The 21481-nt window shown below is 39.0% G+C and overlaps 2 protein-coding genes across 5 annotated transcripts; one reads left to right on the top strand and one right to left on the bottom strand.

Annotated features, from left to right (window-relative positions):
• The first annotated feature begins 1567 nt into the window (after nt 1-1567).
• Nucleotides 1568-5655, top strand: LOC143735982 (Rieske domain-containing protein). Its single transcript, XM_077226427.1, has 3 exons — nt 1568-2272; nt 2731-2846; nt 4711-5655. The coding sequence occupies exons 1-3, from the start codon at nt 2101-2103 to the stop codon at nt 4807-4809; spliced, it is 387 nt and encodes a 128-aa protein (XP_077082542.1). The 5' UTR covers nt 1568-2100; the 3' UTR covers nt 4810-5655.
• A 1357-nt stretch (nt 5656-7012) lies between these two features.
• Nucleotides 7013-21181, bottom strand: cilp2 (cartilage intermediate layer protein 2). Of its 4 annotated transcripts, none has more exons than XR_013203345.1 (11): nt 20881-21181; nt 16347-16442; nt 15546-15815; nt 15237-15419; nt 13908-14060; nt 13506-13823; nt 12474-12582; nt 12229-12386; nt 8514-10942; nt 7220-8431; nt 7013-7124 (listed from the first exon to the last, which is right to left on the bottom strand). XR_013203345.1 is itself a non-coding variant. In XM_077226425.1 (10 exons), the coding sequence occupies exons 1-9, from the start codon at nt 20942-20944 to the stop codon at nt 8526-8528; spliced, it is 3768 nt and encodes a 1255-aa protein (XP_077082540.1). In that variant the 5' UTR covers nt 20945-21097; the 3' UTR covers nt 7013-8431; nt 8514-8525. The 4 variants fall into 4 exon arrangements, 2 of the variants coding, with proteins under 2 accessions (XP_077082540.1, XP_077082541.1); XR_013203346.1 differs by having other exon boundaries at nt 13506-13820; nt 20881-21095; XM_077226425.1 differs by having other exon boundaries at nt 7013-8431; nt 20881-21097.
• Between the last annotated feature and the right edge of the window lie 300 nt (nt 21182-21481).

Raw genomic sequence — 21481 nt, 5'->3', positions numbered from 1 at the left:
TAGTATAACCTAATAATCTTGACAAAATATTTCACATTCATATTATATGACAATGGTATAACAGGGTGGATGTTTGAAGCTACACTATAAAAATGATTGTTGGTTTAACTTAAACAATTAAGTAACCTGGTTGCTTGAAAATTTTGAGTTCATCGAAATTAAAAATCTGTGTTAATACAAAGAAGGAGATTGGTTTAATCAACAGAAACTCAAAAAATTATGTTATCTGAACCATATTAATTATCGAAATTGATTTGACAAAAGAAAAAAGTTCTGATAACAAATCATGAGCCCACTAGCTAGGAAAGAACAACATGCTAGTGGAAGATTAACATTTAGAAAGAATTTTAATAGACTAGACAATAGACAAAGTGCCCATGCAAAATCAGTTTTTGTGTGTTTTTAGTAATTGTTGGCTTGGTGTGTTTGAGTACTCATTGTTACAATTAAACAGCAAAAGTTCAGTGACATTTTTATTTGTGCATGGTATAGAGAGCAAATACTGATACTGACATAATGACATAGGCCTACAATAAATATGGAAAATTGAACTACACGATTCGTGGAGCAGCTACACAGTGAACTACGAGAAAACGCTACCCTTGCCTTGAGCAAACAGTTTGTGAATAGGCTACTACAAATGATGGCCGTGAAAGAGATTGTGAACGCATTGAATAGGATATGTTTAGTTGGTGAATAGCATAGGCTACTATTAAACAGTAGCGATAACGTTAAGCGCACCCAAATTAAATATAATATTCAAAGTAAACAGCGTAGATGACTTACAGATTCAGTTAACATCCACAAATGAATAAGTGCAACGATTCAGGGAGTAGGCTACACAGTGAACTCCGAAAAAAATGTAACGCTTGAGCAAACAGTTTGTGAATAGGCTTCTACAAATGATGGCCATGAATAAAATATAATTTTCAGAAGTAAACAGTGTAGCTGACTTAATGTTTAGCTGACAGAGTGTTTATGTCAGAATGTTTATTTTTAAACCACAAGTTTTAGGTACTAATAAGTAGGCCTATTCAGCTCACTCCCTAAAGATTATAGTTTAGAGAAAACACAAGGCTTTTTGGATACCGGCCATGTCCCGTTTTTCATAGTGCTCGACCAGATGTTCAGTCATATCGCATCTAGCAAGCATCTTAAAGCAATGTAAATGCTAGCTAACATAAATGCTAGCAACCTGCACTATATCAGCACAAATTATTCTGGAGAACAAAGTTGTATTGTGATGCACATTGTAGAGTGCTCCTTCTAAGTTTTGGTGCATGGCTGATTATGCTTATGGAACTAATCTGACTTAATAAGTTATGCTGATTATGAATAATTGAGACAAAAGCGAGGGACACAGTTGATTGAGAATAGCTGATTGCATAACACAAAGGTGGACATCATAGCTTTGAGAAATAGCTAGGACATTGTGAAATAGCTTGATCTGTTTTTGTTCTTTTTTTGTGTGTGTTGTTGTAATCACCGAGAGCTTTATTCTTTGAGTTATGTATTGTTATAAACCAGTCAGGGTAGGCTTGTTTTAATTTCCTTCCTTATCCTCAATATTTTTGAGAAGGCCAACCAGAATGCTGTAAGCTGTGTATCAGTCTGCATGAAAGACATTTTTCCCCCTCATTTACATTAAAAACTGCTTACTTTAAAAGTAAAAAAAATAGTTACAGTCCTCAAAGTATGATATGGTTATTTTTTCAAGTCTTCCCTGACGAACAAACGGCTAAAACCTGCCAAACTTGTAGACTGGTTTGAGCTGTTCTTCCAGCCTGGTCATACGATTTAGCAGGCTAGTTTTTTTTAAAGGGGGTTTGACCACTTTAAGGTGTCCACCACTGTCAGGATGGGAGACCAGCTGAACACCAGCTTGGGCCAGGCTGGGTTTGTTGTTGTTCTTTTTTCTTTTTCTTCAAGCAGGGTTGTTAAACGAGCCTTTGGGGACCCCTCTGTGGTGACAATGTGCAGCGCAGCTTCCAGGAAGCGACAACCCGGCGACACCAGCGACTGTCGGTGAACCGAATTAGATCGCGTTGTTTATATCAAACAATAAATACAACACGTTAATGAGTCGGTTAACCCACCTTCATGACTTCTTCAGAAGATGAGAGTGTTCCCTGGAGGCTAATAGGGCCTGTGTCCGAGCTGTCCAAGAAACAATGCAGATTGATCTATTCATGTGATGGACGCGACGCGGATGTTTGTCTGTTTTATGTGAGCGGTGAATTCTTGGCGATGGACGCTCGCTGCGCTCATGCGGGTATGACAATTAATTATTCCACATTGTATTAGCTTATATCGGTTTTTAAAGCGCTAGAAATGGCGGTAAAGCTACTTTAGCTAGCAAGCTAGATAGCAGCAACGACAGAAATGGTAAATATTAATTGTTTTGTCTTTTGTGCGATGTGTTCATTCTCTACGCGCCATTTCATTAAATCACCATGGTAACCGTAACTTTGCCTAAATGTCAGTTACCTCACTGCGGTGCGTCTGATGTAACATCATTATGTGATGTCCTGCAAACGCTAAGTTTTCAGGGTCTTTCTCATCTTTTTTTTATTATGATAAAAATGGATGATACTGAGTATTGTGGCATCTAATGAAGTTTCCACTAAAGGTTCGTTCTATGAAACATGTCTTTTCTGTTTTGATATGTATGTGACAGATAATGTCTACACGTTAAATGCTATCTGAATTGTGAAATGAAGTATATTTCAGGAGGTCCACTGTGTGATGGAGATATCGAGGAGGCCGATGGGGTTCTTAAGGTTTTCTGTCCTTGGCATGACTATGACTTCAATCTCAAAACAGGGAAATCGAGCACAGGTTTACAGGTAAAGCATTTTTTGGTTCAACATTTTAACTAATATTTAAAGGAATGTTCCAGATTCAGTACAAGTTAAGCTCAACAATAACGTATGTAGTATATTCCCAGACAGCAACATAGTGTCGGCCCAGATCCGGCTCACATCTGGTACGGATTCATGTAAGGTTATGGGCCAGATCTGGGCCAACACCGTGTTGCTGTCTGGGTTGTTGATTGCCACAGAAAACTATTTCAGCTTGTACCTCAGCAAAAATATATCGAAGCTTGTTTCTGCCTCTGCCAACCTTTTTATCTCGCAATTCCAACTTTTTTCTCAGAATTGTGAGATATAAACTTGCAATTGTGAGTTTTAAAGTCAGAATTGCGGGATATAAAACCGCAGTTCTGACTTTATTTCTCTCAATTTCGAGTTATCTCACTATTCTGACTTTTTTTTCTTGCAGTTGCGAAGTTTATACGTCATATATCAAAAAGTCTCAATTACCTTTTTTATTTTTTATTCCGTGGTGGAAACAAGCTTCCTTTAAAATCACTATTACAGTAGGACACTTACAATGGAAGTAAATGGGGCCCGGCAACAAAGGTGTATAGCAAGATGGCTAAAATATTATACAGGTTAACATGAGTGTGGTGAAATCCCTTAGTAATCTTGTCCAATCTTTCAACTTTGTTGTCATGACATCTCCTCTACAGGATACGAGGGAACTGACATAACTCTCTTGCTTACATGGCGTTGAATGGGTAATCGTTCTGATTGTTGTCTTTAATCAGAAAATCATAACACTTGTGTTCTAGTTATCGACATACATTCAGATCCAAGGCCATAAAAGAGAAATGGTCTTCAAAATAGTTATTATTTCAGCCAACATACCTATGTTCAACACCTACAGATATTACATTGCTTTTGAAAAATAATCCCACTGAAACAAAAATATCAGCTTCACATTTCAGCCTTCAAACCCTCCATATGCTGTTGCTGTTTACATACCTTTTTTAAACTTAGAGGCGGATCAAAATTATTTTCTGTGGTAACTCATTATACAACAAATGTTGTTAAAAATGCCTATTGACTCTGGAACATTCCTTAAAGTTATATCAGACATGATTATGTTTGGATAAGCAGCACATATGAGAAGATCTAACTATGTTACTTTATATGAATCGCTAATATAAGTAGCATTTATTGAAACAGTGAGATGCTTGTATGCTCCTCCTAGATTTCATTGTACACACTAGATTTCATTACTCAGCAATAAAGGGGCAGCAGTCAGCCAGTTGAACCAGTTAAGTTAGCCAGTGATTCAGCCGATGATTCAGCGTCCCCGAAAAACACTTGTATTTTAAAATTAAAACCACATTTGTTGTGCCATCACTTTAACTCAGTATGGCACTAAACATTATCTCACACGGTAATGGATTGTACATCAACAGAAACATACAGAAGTCCTTGCTGCCAAACAGACGTTTGGAAAGTTCCTAAGAATAAAAACTACCATCATTTCGGCACGTTTCAATTTAGCCAAGCATCTGCTTTTTTAATAAACGGACGAAACGTGTTCTCTCATGCTGTGAATAAATAATTGGGCGGTTGGAGGTGACAGCAAACTCCGTCCAGTCAATATAAGGCAGTCTCTGTAAACCAATCCATAATTAGGACAGTCGTCCTGGGGGGCTCGACACGTTGAAATGTTCAGTAATTAGACTATTTCCACCACCGGTTCACATCCACCGTGCTTGTATATCAAAGTACCTTCCTAGCTTTAGGCTTTTACAGCTGTGCAAGCAGAAATAGAGAGTCAGATGCATTGCAAGCGGGCTTAGTTTTATTTCTCCTTCAAACTGTATAGTTTTTTTTCCTTTTCTTTTTTTAGCAACAAGTTTATGAAGTGAAATTGGAGGACAGCAACGTATACGTCAAGCACGCAAGCGAGATCTCGTTACAGCCTTTCGGACAGGTCAAAGAGCACTGAAGTTCTTGGTTACTCTTCCCTTGAACTAAATCATCTGTTTGGATCTTGTTACTGTGTGTAAAATTTTAGTTGAATAAACTTTTCTGTTCTCCATTGGAGCAGTTGTTAACGTTTGTGACAGTTTGTTTATATACACTACGAATTAAAGATAAAGTTCTTTAATGTTGCATGCAAATTGCTTCAAATGACACTAAAATGAACATTGTTTTATGACATTTATGATATAATTTATTATTTATTTGAATTGTTATAAATATCTTAAAATGTATATTGTCAATAGTTATATGCAAGATTTATTGAACTCAGGGAAAATAAGGTCACAGACAGCGGCTTAATTATTCTTAGTTTTAGCTTCATTATCGTTAGTACTCCAGAGATGTTAATGTGTTTCTCTCTAGGGCTGTAATTAAAGTCTACAGTTGTAACTAGCCATAATTATACCCTCCTAGATCCAATCCTCTCGAGTGTCAGGTAGAAATGACTTTCACCGGAGGGAAAAAAATTAAGTGACTTCTGAGAATTCCTCTAATTACTTGGTCGACTTGTTTTTTTTTATCTTATGATTACATTATGATGTGTACTTGTCTTTGTTAAAAAAATTACATATACATTCTTATTTCGAACATTCTTCCCATTTAAAGAAGCATCCTACCCCTATAAAATATAATTTAATGCAAAATATATATATTGGCTCAATATTATACATTGGCTCAAACATTTTAGTTTGTACAATTTAAAATATTTATGTGTGATATTTAGCCTGCTTGTGATTTCTGGGTTGTTGTTATTTTTTTGTTTACAGATTTTGTATTTAACATTGATGGAATAAAAACAATGTCAATGGAACATGTTTACAAGAGATCTTTATTTACATTCTGGTAAAACTGACAGACATTTTAATCCACAATTTACACATAAAACGGGCTTTTGAGATAGCAAGGCAGGACATTTCATGCAGTCTAAGCTACAATATGATTTCCATGGATTTGCGGCATTTGTTTTACATATTGATGTTTGTGAAGCAAGCATGAAGAGAGATTTCCGAGAGCGCCGAGGCAACTATTCAACTCTCACTTTGTAGTGGAGACAATGCGGAGTTTTCAACGCAAATTTTGCCAGAGGATATTCCTGGAAATTTTGTAGTCTCCCTGAGACCAGCCAGACAGTTGAAGCGAGGACAAAAACTCTTTTGAAAGCTAACAGGAGGCCAACTTTTTTTTTTTTTTTTTTTAGCACCGTATTCATCCAATATCCACCTCGCCTCTGAAATAAAAATGTACAGATATGCTGAAATACCAAAGGTTACATTAACTGGATATATTACAAAATTACAGAAGTTTATTCAAGTTACAAATGTATGACTCAACATCACTTACAGGTGAGACTGTCTGGGATAGAAAAAACAAACATGATTTTAGTTGTTTTAAGTGTGTACTTGGTGTACAGCAATGTGTTTTACAGTTTAAAGGTTGTATCAGTGATTTCTGACCCAAAAATAAATGTCTAATCTTTCCTAACGATCCGCTAGCTGCCCGCCCCATAAGCATGCCGTCCAAAAACCGCCTCTCTGTAGGCAGCGTAGGCTCTGAGATCTGCACACAAAAACAAATGGGTACAACCACCACTCAAAACCAAAATAAACAGTGTTCCAACCAATCACTGACAGGGGCGGGTGTTGCTTCGATTTCGAGTCCAGCCGTGCACGAGCGCAAAACCTCACAACACCCGCCCCTGTCAGTGATTGGTTGGAACACTGTTTATTTTGGTTTTGAGTGGTGGTTGTACCCATTTGTTTTTGTGTGCAGATCTCAGAGCCTACGCTGCCTACAGAGACCCGGTTTTTGGACGGCATGCTTATGGGGCGGGCAGCTAGCGGATCGTTAGGAAAGATTAGACAATTATTTTTGGGCCTGAAATCACTGATACAACCTTTAAATGGGAAAAATGTATTAGTGGTACATGATATTTTATTTCCCTAATTAATCTACTTGGCCACAACAATGTGCTGTTAATGGCACAATTTAACATACTTTTCACATATTGCAGTTTGTTTTAATATCTGTTTTAATATTTTATATTATATTTGGTCTTTTAGGAGAGTTCAACAAAACTTTCAAATAGTGATCAACTGCAATTTTAGAACAATTCTGCCACATTTTTATAGTGTACATTTCTTCATTGGATCATCTATCTTTTATTCAGATTTTTTGATGTGGTATATGGTATTGTTGTTTAATTTGATTTTATTTCACAAAATTGTTTATATTCTACCTGCACTGGGCAAGCTGTACATCTTTGGAGACACAGACAATAAACTTTTCCTCCATTATCTGTTAAAACATTCACCGTTATTCCTCAACCCAATTAACTTCCTTCTCTGAACCAACGCAGGATAGTGAGGAATTTTAACGCATAAGGGATTAGACAAAATCAAAGCAGAATTACCATAATGAAATCCCATTCGCAATGCTTAACTACAAAACATACCTCAGAAAATACAGTTGTCCTGCTTATGCCTTCTGCATGATTTTTTATGGTCCATTTAATGTTGAAGTCACACAATTTTTATTTTTTTTGTAAATATCCATAGTTACTTCAGGGTGGTTTTAAAATACTGCAACTGCACTTATATTGCATTGTCAGTTGCCTAAAATGGGAGGAGGCTGCATTGGATTAGCAAACTCAGATTCGGTATATCTATCTTTAAAAACAGGTACTATGTTTTGAAATTCAGATATACCCTTACTGAGGGGATAGCCCAACATTTTAAACAGACCTATGGCTGATTGGCTCATTACATAGGACGTTTTTTGTTAGGACTCTCAAGTCATTATTGGAACACAATATTGCACTTTAGGAGACAGACAGAAACAAAAATACAATCAGTTTACCCTAAGATCTAGACATCATACACTGAGATGTACTGTATAAGTTGGATTTCATATCAAAAGAAAACATTTAATTAGGCCAGCCATGCGATTAAAAGGATGAAGAGGGCATTTCAAAAAAGGCGATGTAGCAAGTTAGGGCCATTATATCATTCTTTATATGTCACCACATGTTTGTTTAATCTACCTTACTCTATTAAGGGATGCAATTTTTGGCTGGAGTCAGTCGTGCTTTGGTCAGACCGATAGTTGGCCAAATCACAACAAAAAGGAGGCAAGACAGAACAATCTTTACTGCCTCAGGTCTAGTTCATTGCATCAATACGTCGTTGATGAAAGGATTAGCAGCTGTCACACTTGACCTTAACTCAAACAGACTTGTCTCACCTATTTAGCCTGTAATCAATGGAAGACACTGATCAACGAGAATAATTCAATCTAAAAGTAGGACACTCCACATAAGCACTTTTTGACATTTAAAATAAATAAATGACATCATCCTGTATTAGTATTTGGCCTTATCAAAAAATGAATGTCTTTAACAATGAATTAAACTTGAGAGGACAGTTTTCCATACACAAACAGAAAGAGTTTAAATGTGTTTGGATAAATCAGGTAAGGATTTTGCTCCGTTAGGACAGAGCATCCAATATCACCCAGCTGGCCAAGTTTAGGATTTCCATTGCAGAATTATTTTTTTGTCTCATTTCTTCATTCTTTTCAACCAGAAAAGCCTGCATGTGGACAGAAAGCATACACTTAATTTTCATCAACATCTTGAAATATTTTTTTTTAAATTGCACACGGAGAACTCACCTAAAGAAAGGTCTACTGTCTTGGTTGGGTCCTTGTAGCAGGTCTCCTTCTGTTAGTGTTCGTGGCTCTGCGGTTCTGGCTCCTGCCCTGTTGGCCAAAGGGGTAGGCCACCATTTGGGTTGATCCTCTTCTGACTTGCAGTCCCTGAGACTCCCTCATCTCCCGCGCCATCTGTGTTAGTGTTAGGCCAGGATTTGTTTGCAAGCGCTGGAATAAGCTCTCACGATTCACAGTTCTTTTAGGGCAGCTGTACGTTAGTGCCACTCCAGAATCTGACTTCATCTCCCTGGAAAAACCATCTGAAGTTCCATCAAAGCAACGGCCAATGGCGATCTCTTTGGCAACGCGTGGGTTCTGGTCTGTGACGGTGTATATTCCGTAATTGTGTCCAAGGGGATCAACAGGAGCTAACATATTGAATGCATGAGACTCATTGTTCTGAAGAACAGGAGGATGCTTTATTAGATACTCTTGCAGGAGACTGTTGATGCCTATCCGACGGCAGTTGCCTTGTGGAATCAAAGAAATTAGTGACCTGTCTACAATACCTTGATCAAAGAGCATCCCACTGCACTTGAACTCAAGACAAGCTGCAGAGGTGTTGGGATGGTTTAAGTCACGGGTACTACGAATGTCTCTGATGCCATACAACTGACCCCTTGTTTGAGGATGAGTACCACCAAGGTTTTTTGACCTTACCATGATTTCTGTTGCTCCATGAATCTTAATTTTAATGAAGCAAGCTCTGAACTCTTGTGGATTTGGCCACCAGGAAAGATAGTCTCCAGTCCAAGATGTGAGGTCACTCTCCTGAAAGGGTACCACGTTGTACTCGTACTTATCTTTTTCAACACGGAAGAAACGAAAGTGGTTGGCATCAACAGGTGCATTTTCACATGAAATTAAACTCTGGTAAGGATAGATTGGACCGTTTGTTTCATCAAAATTGTTAGGGTTTGGTTTGGCCAGGTTGATTCGGAAAGCTGTTTTCTTAAGTGCTGGATCCTCATGATCTGAGCGCTGGTAATCTAACTTCCCTAAGTAAGGCTGAGACACTCCAATGATGTTTGGGTTCATTTTTGGCATTGAGGGGGCTGCTTCCAATTCCTCACCTCCCATTATTGCCGTGACATAAGCCGTGTACGCGTCAGCCCTCTGAGCATCGCAGAAAGCTGGAAGACAAGCACCGTTTGGTCCTGTTATCACACTATCAAAGCGACCCCATGCCCTTGGATTTGACGAGTAACCAGGCTTGGGCTCCAGGTTTATCAAGTTTATTACTACTCCTTCTATTTGCTCGTTGGGCAGGAACTTGTCGCTCATGTACGCCCTCACCTTGACATAGCAGCGGCGATTTTCAGGTACATCGAGATTGAACAATCTACGCTCCCTGATTTCCATATTTCCTATTAGGAAAGTGCGCTCCTCTCGTTTATTCCTCCCACTGCCAGCAATGGTGCTTTGTGTGGGTTGAAAGTTACTTTCCTCCTCCCAAATGCCTGTGTCGGGATTGAGGGACCAGAGTTTCATAGTAGGAATGTGCTCCTGCATTTTAACATGCTCCGTATCAAGGAGAACTTGGACTGCGCCGGCTCCTAGAACCTCCTGGTTTGCCCCATCTCGGAAATCTACTGAAAACATTCCGTATGTCCTGAGAGGGAGCATGTCTCCTTCATCGTCTACAAAGTTGAGATCACCAGGGGCAGCAGCAGCCATGGTAATGTTGCGTGGGTCAAGGAATGTGACGCTGGCCTTAACGGTCCCTTCATACACTTCCCCTGTGTTTTTATGGAAAGAGTTTGGAGGTATGACCAGTTGACCGATAGGGTCCTCGCCTTTAATTTCACCTAGGTAAATGGTATTGATTTCTGCAGCATTGATATCAACAGGTTCCTGCTTTCTCATCACTTTTACATCATGATAGACTGCACCTCCTCTTTTGTCAAAAATAAAAATCTTGATTGTGTCAATGAACTTCTGAGAAGGGTCGACAAAGTTTACCACAAGACGCTGTGTGTCTGGAGACACCTGGATTGTGAACCCACCCTGATATCCTGTGGTACCTATCCGTTCCTTCCCTATATAAATGTATCCAAAGCGAAGAGGTTCATCATTGTCTGCCGCCACCACCCTGCCCCGTACAAGGACTCTGGGCTCCACACAGGTCTGGCAGCCACATTCACTCACAACCTTGATAGGCAGGGTGTAACGGCCACAGTTGATCTCCCTAGTGTCCAATTGTTTGACCCCACAGCAGAAGCTGGATCCATCCCTGCAGCGCATATCAAAGTCCAGCGACCCAGGGCATTTGTTGTGTGGACAGCGACCTGCATTGTAAAACTTGGAGTCTGTTCCTGGCTGTTTGCAGTCAAATGGCAATCTGATCAAGTGAGAATCAGGTGTCGAGTTGCATGCTGGTGATCCTTTAGCTGTGAAAACAAAAATGCGGGATCAGTGTGCTACATTTTCAATGCATACAGAATATTTATGGGCAGTGTAAAAAATTGTTTTCTTAACTATTTAAATATATTTTAAAACAGATCAATTTTCTTGATGAGAATTTTTTTTGTTTATTTAAAAAAATAAATTTATTTTTTCTTATCCCACCTTTTTTTAAGCATAAAACTCACAAAACTTTGTAAGATTCATTCTTAAAACCGAGAAAAAAGAAAATTCTAGTATATTTTCCTTGTTATAAAGATGTTTTGATAGTATTTTGTAAAAAATGTTTTACAAAAATATTTTACAGTGTTTATCTTGTTAGTTGAACTTTACTATCCAAAGACTTTTCATACCACTTTCTTTTAAAGCTAAATATTAATAAGTGTTAAAAAAAACCTGCCTCCAATAATATGGTAATGAATGGAACATTGCAAACAAATAAAGCTGGGTCACTGAATTTGGAAGCCTGAAAAGGGAGTCTGATGACTTGCCAAGGTATTGTTTCTGATTAAATTAAATCTCATTCTGTTACCATATTAATGACTGCAGTCATAATTCTCACATTACCACTCCACTGTAAATGCTGTTCATTTATTCATTAGAGAGCTGTTTTTCCTTTAAAATGACACTTATTCGAGACAGCAACCTTGTAATGTTATTTGCGGTTGATGAAATTTAATTTACAGAAAACTTTTCTCCTGTAGTTGTTGTTTAAATGCAAGAGTGAATACAAAACACATTAATCATACTCCATTAAGAATCCTGCTGTGACAGGTGTTAGTGTTTTATTCAGCAAAGCACATTTCATATGCCATAATGATTAAGAAGCAAAGAGATCCCTCAGACAAAGTCTAGGGCTGATTGCTTTAGCACAGGTTTTCAGCAGACTATTTCTGACAATCTATATCTTGGATAATAAGCATCATGGGAATTTTCTAAATGTGTAGTTTTGTGCGCAAAAGTAGAAATACATACTTGTCTGAGGCTGAAAAAACAGGATTTATTGAAGAGCTTGGATTTCACTTTAATATGGAGAGTTTGTGGGATTTAAGGTTTTTAGTCTGCTCACAACGACTTCTTGCCAGTCATTCCTTGTTTAGAAAGTGGTAATTTCTACCAACTTAAACATAATAAAACATTGTACTGCACATGTCACTAGACATTATAGACTTTAATATTTCATTGGAGACCTCAATATTTAATGGGATTATTTTTCTCCTTTAGGGACATTTTAAGATATCCCTCTTGCCCTCTAAAATGGTTTTGCACTTACCGAAAACAGTTAGAACGGCTGTAGTAGACTTGATGCTGCCTGTCAGACTAGTTGCTTTGCAGTGATATTGTCCTGACTGCTCTGTCTTCAGGTCCCGCAATATCAAATCTTCATCGTACTTGTATTTTGTGCGATTCAATAAAGTTCCATTGTAATACCTTTGAATCAAACAAATGAAAGATTTTGTAGCTAAGATATTAACGCCATATGTCAGAAAATCTAATTATAAACATCATTGTTTTTACCAGTAATATTTGTCAGGTTTTGGTGTTCCTGTTGCTCTACAGCAAAGGGTTGCACGTTGTCCCTCATAACGTACTTTGTCTTCAGGATGTTTCTCGATATATGGCTTTTCTGTAAGACATAAAACAGAGAAATCAATAATGCAACAACTCATGGTAAGATTTGTTCAAATTAAATGGTTAGTTCACTCAAAGATTATCCCATCATTTAATCGCCCTCAAGCCATCCTGGGTGTATTTGTCTTTCTTCTTTCAGCCAAACACAATCTGAGTTATATAAAAAAATATCCTGGCTCTTCCAAGATTTATAATGGGAGTGAATAGTAACTAAGATTTTGAAGCCGTCTTTGCGTTCACAAGAGAGTCAAGTTCTATCATATGATGTAGGATGTAGGAGTAGCGTAAGCTTAGGTGAGAGTACATTCAAAGAGCAGATCTCGCGGTTCAAACTAATAGGGCTGGGCAAAACTCAAGCTCCTCCAACATTTCTCTTTTAAAATTCTCACTTTAGACTTCTAATTCGTGACCGGTGTTTTGTTTTGCTCTATCCTCTACGTTTCCACGTTCATCTAAACGTCATGTGTCGGGTCAGAGTTCACTCTTCTGCTGGAACTCGACTCGCGTACAGAAGCCAGTCATTATAGTCTAAAAACGTTATAAATATGGATATTTTTCTTACAAAAACGCATCACTTCGCTTCAGAAGGCATTTATTAACCCCATGGAGTCATATGGATTACTTTTATGATAGAAGATGGATGGATGCGCTTTTTTGGGCTTCAAAATCTATTCACTATTCACTCCCATTATAAAGCTGGGAAGAGCCAGGATATTTATAACTGATAATATTACTCAGATTGCGTTTGGCTGAAAGAAGAAAGTAATATACACCTAGGATGGCTTGAGAGTGAGTAAATTATGGGATAATTTTTATTTTTGGGTGAACTAACCCTTTAAGTTATCAATGTGGGATAATTCATATCCAACTTCAGTGTATTAATATTATAACTTTTTCATGTTTTCTTTGTTTCTTTACCTGAGGATCGTAAGACGGCCCGTACCCAGAGTTCATCAGTGCTGTTGATGGAAACAGGGAGAGTGATGGGTGCAAATTTATCCTTCCTTATGACTACTCGGGTCTGAGGGTTAGTGCACAGTCCTTCAATCTTGAATTGACCCTTGGCATCAGTGTGGGCACGGATGACCTTGGCTTGGCTGGCCAGAGCAACTGTGGCGTCAGCCACTGGGACACCTGTAATGCTGAAGACCTCCCCTTGTAGTGTCTGTCCATCGCAGATACAGTAGCTGCAGTCCTTATTGGGACGTCCCCCAGGACAGACACGTTTGCATGCTACTGTAAAAAATAGGTGTTTTGATTTCAAGGCAGCAAAAAATATTATGGCTTTTCAAAGATTGTGTGTTTTGTAATACACAATACCTGGGCATGGATTTCCACACTTTTGGACCTCTACTGGTCGTCCTGTACACTGAATTTTAGTTGAAGATCTGTGACATGTCCTACGTCTTGTCCTGCGTCCCTTCCCACAGGTCACTGAGCAAGCACTCCATGAACCCCATTGGCTCCACAAGGCTGTTTAGTCGAGATTTGAGGGAAAGGTGTGGCTAATTAACATAACTAGATCGCAATGTCTTGGCAAACACCCACAACCCCCTAGCATCACGGTGGCAAGTTTTGCACATTAAAATGCCACTCACATTATCTTACTATTTAAAAATATGATGTGTGTGTGCGTATGCATGTGTGTGCGTGCGTGCGTGTGTGTGTGTGTCCGTGTTTATATTACATTGCTGGGACCAAATGTCCCCACAAGGATAGTAAAACCTGAGATCACCTACATTGTGTGGACCAGCCAGCAGTCCCCACGATGGAAATGGTTTAATAAATATTCCTAAACTTCGAATTTTGAAAATGTAAAAATGCATAAAGTTTTCTGTGATGTTAGGTTTAGGGGTAGGATTAGTGTAAGGGGATAGAATATACAGTTTGTACAGTATACCATTATGCCTATGGAGAGTCCCCACAAAGATAGCGAACCAGTGTGTGTGTGTGTGTGTGTGTGTGCGTGTGCGTGTGTGTGTGTGTGTGTGTGTGTGTGTGTGTGCGTGTGCGTGTGCGTGTGTGTGTGTGCGTGCGTGCGTGTGTGTGTGTACAGAAATGTCAGACTGCATTTTGACATCTTTGCCAGTGTAATTACATTGATTTTATGATCAAAGACAACAAAGCTTAGTCTGTACATACAGAAACATGTTTAGGTTTAACCAGCTAATTGGGCACCACATGTGTCATGTAAATGTCAGAAGGATGTGATCGCTCTCGAGGATCATGAGTGGAAAATAAGCCTCATTTCTGAGTTGATTGTCATAATAATTTAGGTGATTCAAAAACAAACCTTTGGACGAATTTATGAAGAGCATACAATGGGTGCGTGTCACCTCACTGCTGTTTAAAAATCTGACTTTATCCTGCCGAAAAAAGTTTAAACCAACCTAAAATGGTTTGCTGGGTTTTTTGGGGTACTTTGAAACAACTGGTTGACTAGCTAAGCCATCTTAGTTCCATCTTAGCCAAGTTGGGAGATCAACTAAAACAGATCAAAACTAACTAAAAACAATCTTCCATTGATTTAAATGCTTTTTAGCAGACACTACTGAAACCTAGCAATGCAGACTAGAAATGCATATTATATCAGTAAGTGTTATAAAAATGTAAAGGTTGTCTCCAAATTCATATCCATTCTTTGTTTACCTTGACATGGTGGAGTTGAACACTCTCTCCGTTCGATGTGAGGTCCCACGCAGACGGGCGAAAGCAGCAAGGGAAGAGGTTGTGTGCTCATGCATTTCCTCTGACGGACTTGGATGCCAACATCATTACAGGCGGTGGCAGAGCAAGGTGTCCATTCGCTCCAGTCGGTCCAGTATGAGTGGACTTAAGAAACAACAACAAAAGCCTCATATGTTAAAATGCATAACACTCATGTGTTTAAATGATGCATATTTCTCCATGTGGAATACACTTCTCTACTTTGATGGATTGTCTCTTGACTAATTGTACCTGGTGGACACTGGAATCGCACATGGTAGTTGGAGCAGCTGCGACCAAATGGCTGCTCCTTATTGATGCACCAGAAGCCTTTCTCCAGACTGGAATGGACCACCTCCCCTGTATCCACAGCTGCAACCCAGTCCGTGGTACGGGCCTCCATGGCTACAGGTCGTGAGCAAACCCTTTCCCGATAGTAGAAGCGAATGGCTTCTAACCTTTCATAGTCGCCGTTTCCTCCTGGATGGTCGATATTGAACCAGGATGTCCACTCGGTCACACCTGGGTTACACAAAACAAAGATCAGAGTAAGATGTTTTACAAGAACAGTATGCTCTTATCAGTGACCCAAAGATGTAAAGAAAGAGAGTTTCCAGATTATGTCAAATTTCTGCCCCATTGTGCTCGGTTTACTCCAAGAGATTAGTCCAGCTTTTTTGTATCATATTAAAATACAATCCGTGTCTCACAAAAGTGCTTGTTGCTATATGTCTAACTATCCCATGGGAGGTATGAATCAGATGACGTTATTCGAGGCAGAGAGAGCTGACTGATAGTTGTCCAATAGACAACTTTTTCTCCAATTAGGAACATGTGTAAACTCATTTACACGTAAATGTCTTATTGTTTCAGCATTGCAGTGGCTATATGCCTTCATCGTTAAGGCTCACATTTAATGAAGACTAATGACTCCAGAAATCATTACATCACAATTTTTAGCATCGCAAAGCTACACAATGCGGTTTGGATCAAATAGGATGCCACAAATTAGTTGATTGCATAAAGAGAGCATGTTAATATATCCATAGCTACCTGTGGTCTGTGGTTCCACAAGGCTGTTGTAAGCCAGCTTTCTGTTCCTGTCCGTTTGGTTTAACCTCCGAAGATGTGAGCTGTCCCAGATGGGTCCTGTGGGAATGTAAACTTTATTACAGCGCACTCAACAAAGGTGCTACCAAAGAAACATTGGCTGCAACTAAATCTACAAGGAACACTGACCTCCTTAGGGACTAACAAAATTTGGTCTTAAAAAGTTGGACACAAAATTTGTTTGATCTATTACAGTGCAATATAATTTGCAATGTAATAGATCAGAAAAACTCATTCCTTGCACGTTCCTTAGGTTGCAGACACATCTGCGAATGTGATCGGAAAATCCTGCTTGGATTTGTGGTAAATGGAATGTGTGCTAAAGACATTCAATATTTAAGTACTGACTTTTTTTTGGTGCTCTCGGCATCGGTGCCACCAGAGTCCAAGTGGCCTACTTTTATCGGCTCAGCATCCCTTGGCATCTACCGCCCTTTTGAACCACGTCCAACCAGTTTTGAGTTAGCACCTGATATCTGATCTTATGATTGGCCTGAGGAGGACACATTTGGTCCATTTCCGCACTGTATCTCTTTCCACTCTGTCTGGTCACATCGGGAGATGCTGCAAACATATGGTAGTGGAGCACGCACGATGGCCTGATCCCCTACATCCATTCTCAAACTAATCTGGAGACACTTACTAGCCAGGGCCCCAAAGGAGAAGATAGAGTAATGGGAACAAACACATGGTGTCTCATGCTTTCTAGATGACACATTACCAGAAGATACACTCCCACATCCCAGGCGGAGGACAGTGGGCCTCTGATGCTTCATGCTGACTGTCCTGCCTGTCAAAGGTAAATCCCTGAACCACTTTCCAGAACTTGCATATAGTGTGCTGTGATAAGGAAATCATAGGCCGAGGGATTCATCCACCAATGCCATTACTTTTTTTCCCAAAGGCGACGTGTCCCACAGATATAACCAAGCCTAACATGCTCAAGTAGGAACAGCAGTGTCTTGACAGTGGATTGTTACTGGCATTACTCAACACACACTGAAGCGCTTATCTGCGGCAGACATGTCAGTCACCGTAGAAGCTTTGCGGGACTTACTCCAAGCCACCATTACTGTGATTATATGCCTCTCAAATACTGCATTGATTTACCTTGAAGGTTCACCTGAAAGAGAGCTTGTCATTCCCAAACTATACATCACAGAATATGAGAATGCCATTATTTCCGTTATACACTTATCCTGAGTGGCCTGTTGCCATTGTGTCGCTTTTAAACCACTTTTTTAAATACAGCAAAAAATAATTATTAAGGAAAGTGCGCAGTCATTTCAGTTGTCTGTGCCATTTGATGTTATTCATTTAGCTAGCTAGGTTCTCTTCAAACTCTTCAATCGTGACAGTAAAGGGCCTTCAAACCAAGGATGATAACTGCATTGATAACCATAATCATAACTTTTTAAAGAGCACGAGCATTGAAAGCAGCAAACAACATAACAGCAGTGTACACTTTAATATACATATCGTTGTCATCTCCTGTTGCTGTGGATGCTAATATAGTTATTGTTATAGATATCGTTCTTGGTGTGAGCAGGCCTCAACTGTCCTGAAAGAGACAATCAAACATAAAGCAAGAGAAGTATTCAGTAAGAACAAGACATAGAACTAGTGTTCAGTAATGCCTGAAAATTGGTTGGTGAATTGTGATCACAACAACAAATGACGTCAAGCTCTCAAGTTTTTCCAAAAACTTGAACCAGAAACCTTTATAAAGGCCACCAATATAATTAGCAATAACCGCATCACATAATATAGTCTGTTTTATTCCAAGACGGAAGAACTGCGTGTCCATGGCCTCAGTGGAACCTTGTAATATCCACACCCAGTAACGGCATTATTAGGATCAGGTGTGTAAAAAATGATTTACCTTGCATTGGAAACTAGCAACTATTTATATATCAGTGTCCTCCTAACATAGACTGAAACCCTGCCCTCCCATAACAAACCACTTGTGCCAAGTTTATATTGGGAGATGGCTCTCACACAAGAGGGTAATTTAAACTTCATTCAGCAATTGTGTGATTATTTTGTACTGCCAGGGGTTTCAGCCCACAATATAAAGTGCAGTATCATTACTCTTTTAGGACTTCTCGCGTCACCTCATATAATGTCTGCACAGCGTCCAATAGCCATACTCAGACAATTAATCCATTTACGCAAATAACAGTCTGTGGCCTTTTAATAAGACATTCCCCCTTTTTAATATGCGTTTGGAGTATTGCAAGCCAGAAGCTAATCAAACAACATGCAGGGATTGTATTTTAATAAAAGAGCTATGTCAAAGCTGTGGCAAAGTGGTTAGTGAGCATGCTGTAGACATGCTGCTTATGCGGGAATCATTTTTGGTCCCCTCTACTGTCTGTAAATAAAAGCCTCCCAGGATGGACTTAAAAACATGGCAAAATTTAGCTGGCGCATTATTCTTTCTGAACATTTTCCCCCTGTTTTTACAAAATGGAAAGGTGAATCATTTTGACACGTTATGTAATCCCTTAGACAAAGCGCTATGGTGCTAACCTGCATTCTCATATGTATTATGGTGAGTGTGAAAACACTGTGATGTCTTTAACGCAGTATACAAGGTTGGTAACAAGTAGGGATTTGTTTGAAATCAGAGGCATTTCATTTAAGAAGGCAGTGTGCCCGGGCGGTTGTCTCAAAATTGCATTCCACATCCCATCGTGTTTTAATGAATGCAAATGAGATCTCCAAAGTGGTTTTGTCTGTCTGTTTATCCTGCGTCGGAAAACATGTGGAAGTACTTTTGTGCATCTGGCACATGTCCTGGCTGAGGTGTGCTCGAATGGAAGATGGTGAGCTCTGTCTGATTGGGTTGAGAAGAAGATTAGAAGACACCAACTGTTCCACAGATTCTGAGGGGTGATGCATCTGTGCTCTATTATTCTAAACTGAACTGCCTCATTGTCACTGCATAATAATGATATCATAGCCAGATTGGTGTGTTTTTTAAAATGATCTGGATTAGTTTCCCTCGTCTTTGAACTGTTTGAACCATATATGAACCAAACCATATATTTGAACTGAAGTGTCATCTTGAATACAGAAATAAGTGTGTGTTTGGTAATATTTGTGTGTTTGGTAATATGTGTGTGTGTTTGGTAATATGTGTGTGTGTGTGTGTGTGTGTGTGTGTGTGTGTGTGTGTGTGTGTGTGTGTGTGTGTGTGTGTGTGTGTGTGTGTGTGTGTGTGTGTGTGTGTGTGTGTATATACTTTAAAAAGTTATATAGCTTATATATAAAAGTGTATATATATATATACACACACACACACTTTTATATATAGCCTATAACTTTAAGTTAAAACAACATTTTGTACCTACAGTGTATACATTTATATATAAAAAAATATTTCGCAAAATCTGCTAAATGTAGCGTATCCAGTCGGAATTAAGAATCACATTTGTTCGTTAAACCACTTAATTTTTTAGCCACTTCACGGAAAAGAGCGAAATTGAGACGTGTAACCTCTCGCACATTACCTTTGATCACTCTATCCAACCTCTTTCCCACATGAAAGCAACAAAAATCGATGTAACGGGCAGCTGAACTTCAGAGCAAAGTGAAACATCTGGAGAATGAATCGTTTGAATGGAGCAGATTACAGAGTGGCAATATTTACTTTGGCGCGTTGAAAATGGCTTCGCCGTGCCCTGGATGAAACTGGCACGGACGCGCGGGCTTGCAGCTCATTACCGGATGACTGAGCGACATCTGGTTATTTAAAACCGAATTTTAGTCCTAAAGGTTTTTAAAAGCATTGACTTAGACCTCAGAAATGTCAGGCGCTATTTTCCGCTGTCGACTCGTGTTGGGAAACAGGTAATAAATTCCGCAGAGAGGTTGAGAAGTGGACCGGACACCACTGTGGAGTTACAGACAGTGAATGAGGGATAAACCGGTGCTGCTCCAAATTTTAGTCTGGGTTTCCCAGTATTTCGCGACAATCGATCATTCAAATAATGAATACCTCTAACGTTACAGTCATACTTTTTCCAAAGTAAAGACGTTTGAATGACGTTGTGACATAATCAGAAATAGGCTAGCTGCTTTATTTTTTATAAGCTTTTTGGGGTGAAATGTCATAAATGGCAATATGATAAGGTGCCATTTACACTTCTGTTCTCATATCAAAACACTTTAATAGAATTAGATGGTAGTTGCTTAAAATTCACATTCATCTTACTGAATTTTCATAATTAGTAGCCAAACAGCTTTCTTTTCAAAGTGTTAATTAATATGCAATGAGTCAAACAGAAGTAGATCTGTAAGCAAATTTACTAAAGATCACTCCAGCCAAGTTAATAAACCTCTCACAAACAAACAAGCTTTTGCTCTTTTTCTATGTCTTTCTAAGTGCTAGCAGTAGGCTACCAAACTATTATTAAGTTATAACATCCTTACATGTTCTATGACAGTTATGAAATTATTTAAATTACATTACCTTGTGCCAGTGACACAACAAAGACGGTAGACAGCACCGACGTCAAGACTGTGAAGTCCCACATAGTGCCACTGTCACTGATGGGCAGCTGTTGGTAACAAAAAATAAATTAAAGAAACACACACAGGCACAAAAAGAAAAATAGGTATGGGTTTGTCAAGTTTTTTGAGAGAATTGACCAAATTAATTTCCCCCTTCTTTCAATATCAAGTCTGATAGTTTTGTGAAGTTCCCAGAGTTTTAAAAGACAGGATGGAGTGGAGAATGGTCCGGACCAGCCCCCTCACTCTCGCCATTGGCCAGTGCGCTAACATCTGTGTCCTTATATCATTCCAACAGACAAAAAACAACAGACAGAGATGTAGGAGAAAGGTGAATGTTGCAACAGAAAAAATTATATGTTTGTGTTTTTAATCAAGATATGTTGCATTACCAGAGATCTGTGTGCTTGAGCAGAACAATAAATCACATTGTGTGTTTTATTATGTTCTGACCTGGCGCATTACATGATTTCAACCACAAATGAAGATGTTAATGTGATGGCAGCAGATGGATTGAATTTTTTCAAAATCTGTTTATTTCCTGATGGAATTTTCATATT

This window comes from Siphateles boraxobius, unplaced genomic scaffold (assembly GCF_051911475.1).
Source record: "Siphateles boraxobius isolate OS27281-9 unplaced genomic scaffold, OSU_SipBor_1 13, whole genome shotgun sequence".
NCBI lineage: Eukaryota > Metazoa > Chordata > Actinopteri > Cypriniformes > Leuciscidae > Siphateles > Siphateles boraxobius.
The sequence above is the reverse complement of the archived record's forward strand: the minus strand, read 5'-3'. Positions and strand labels throughout refer to the sequence as shown.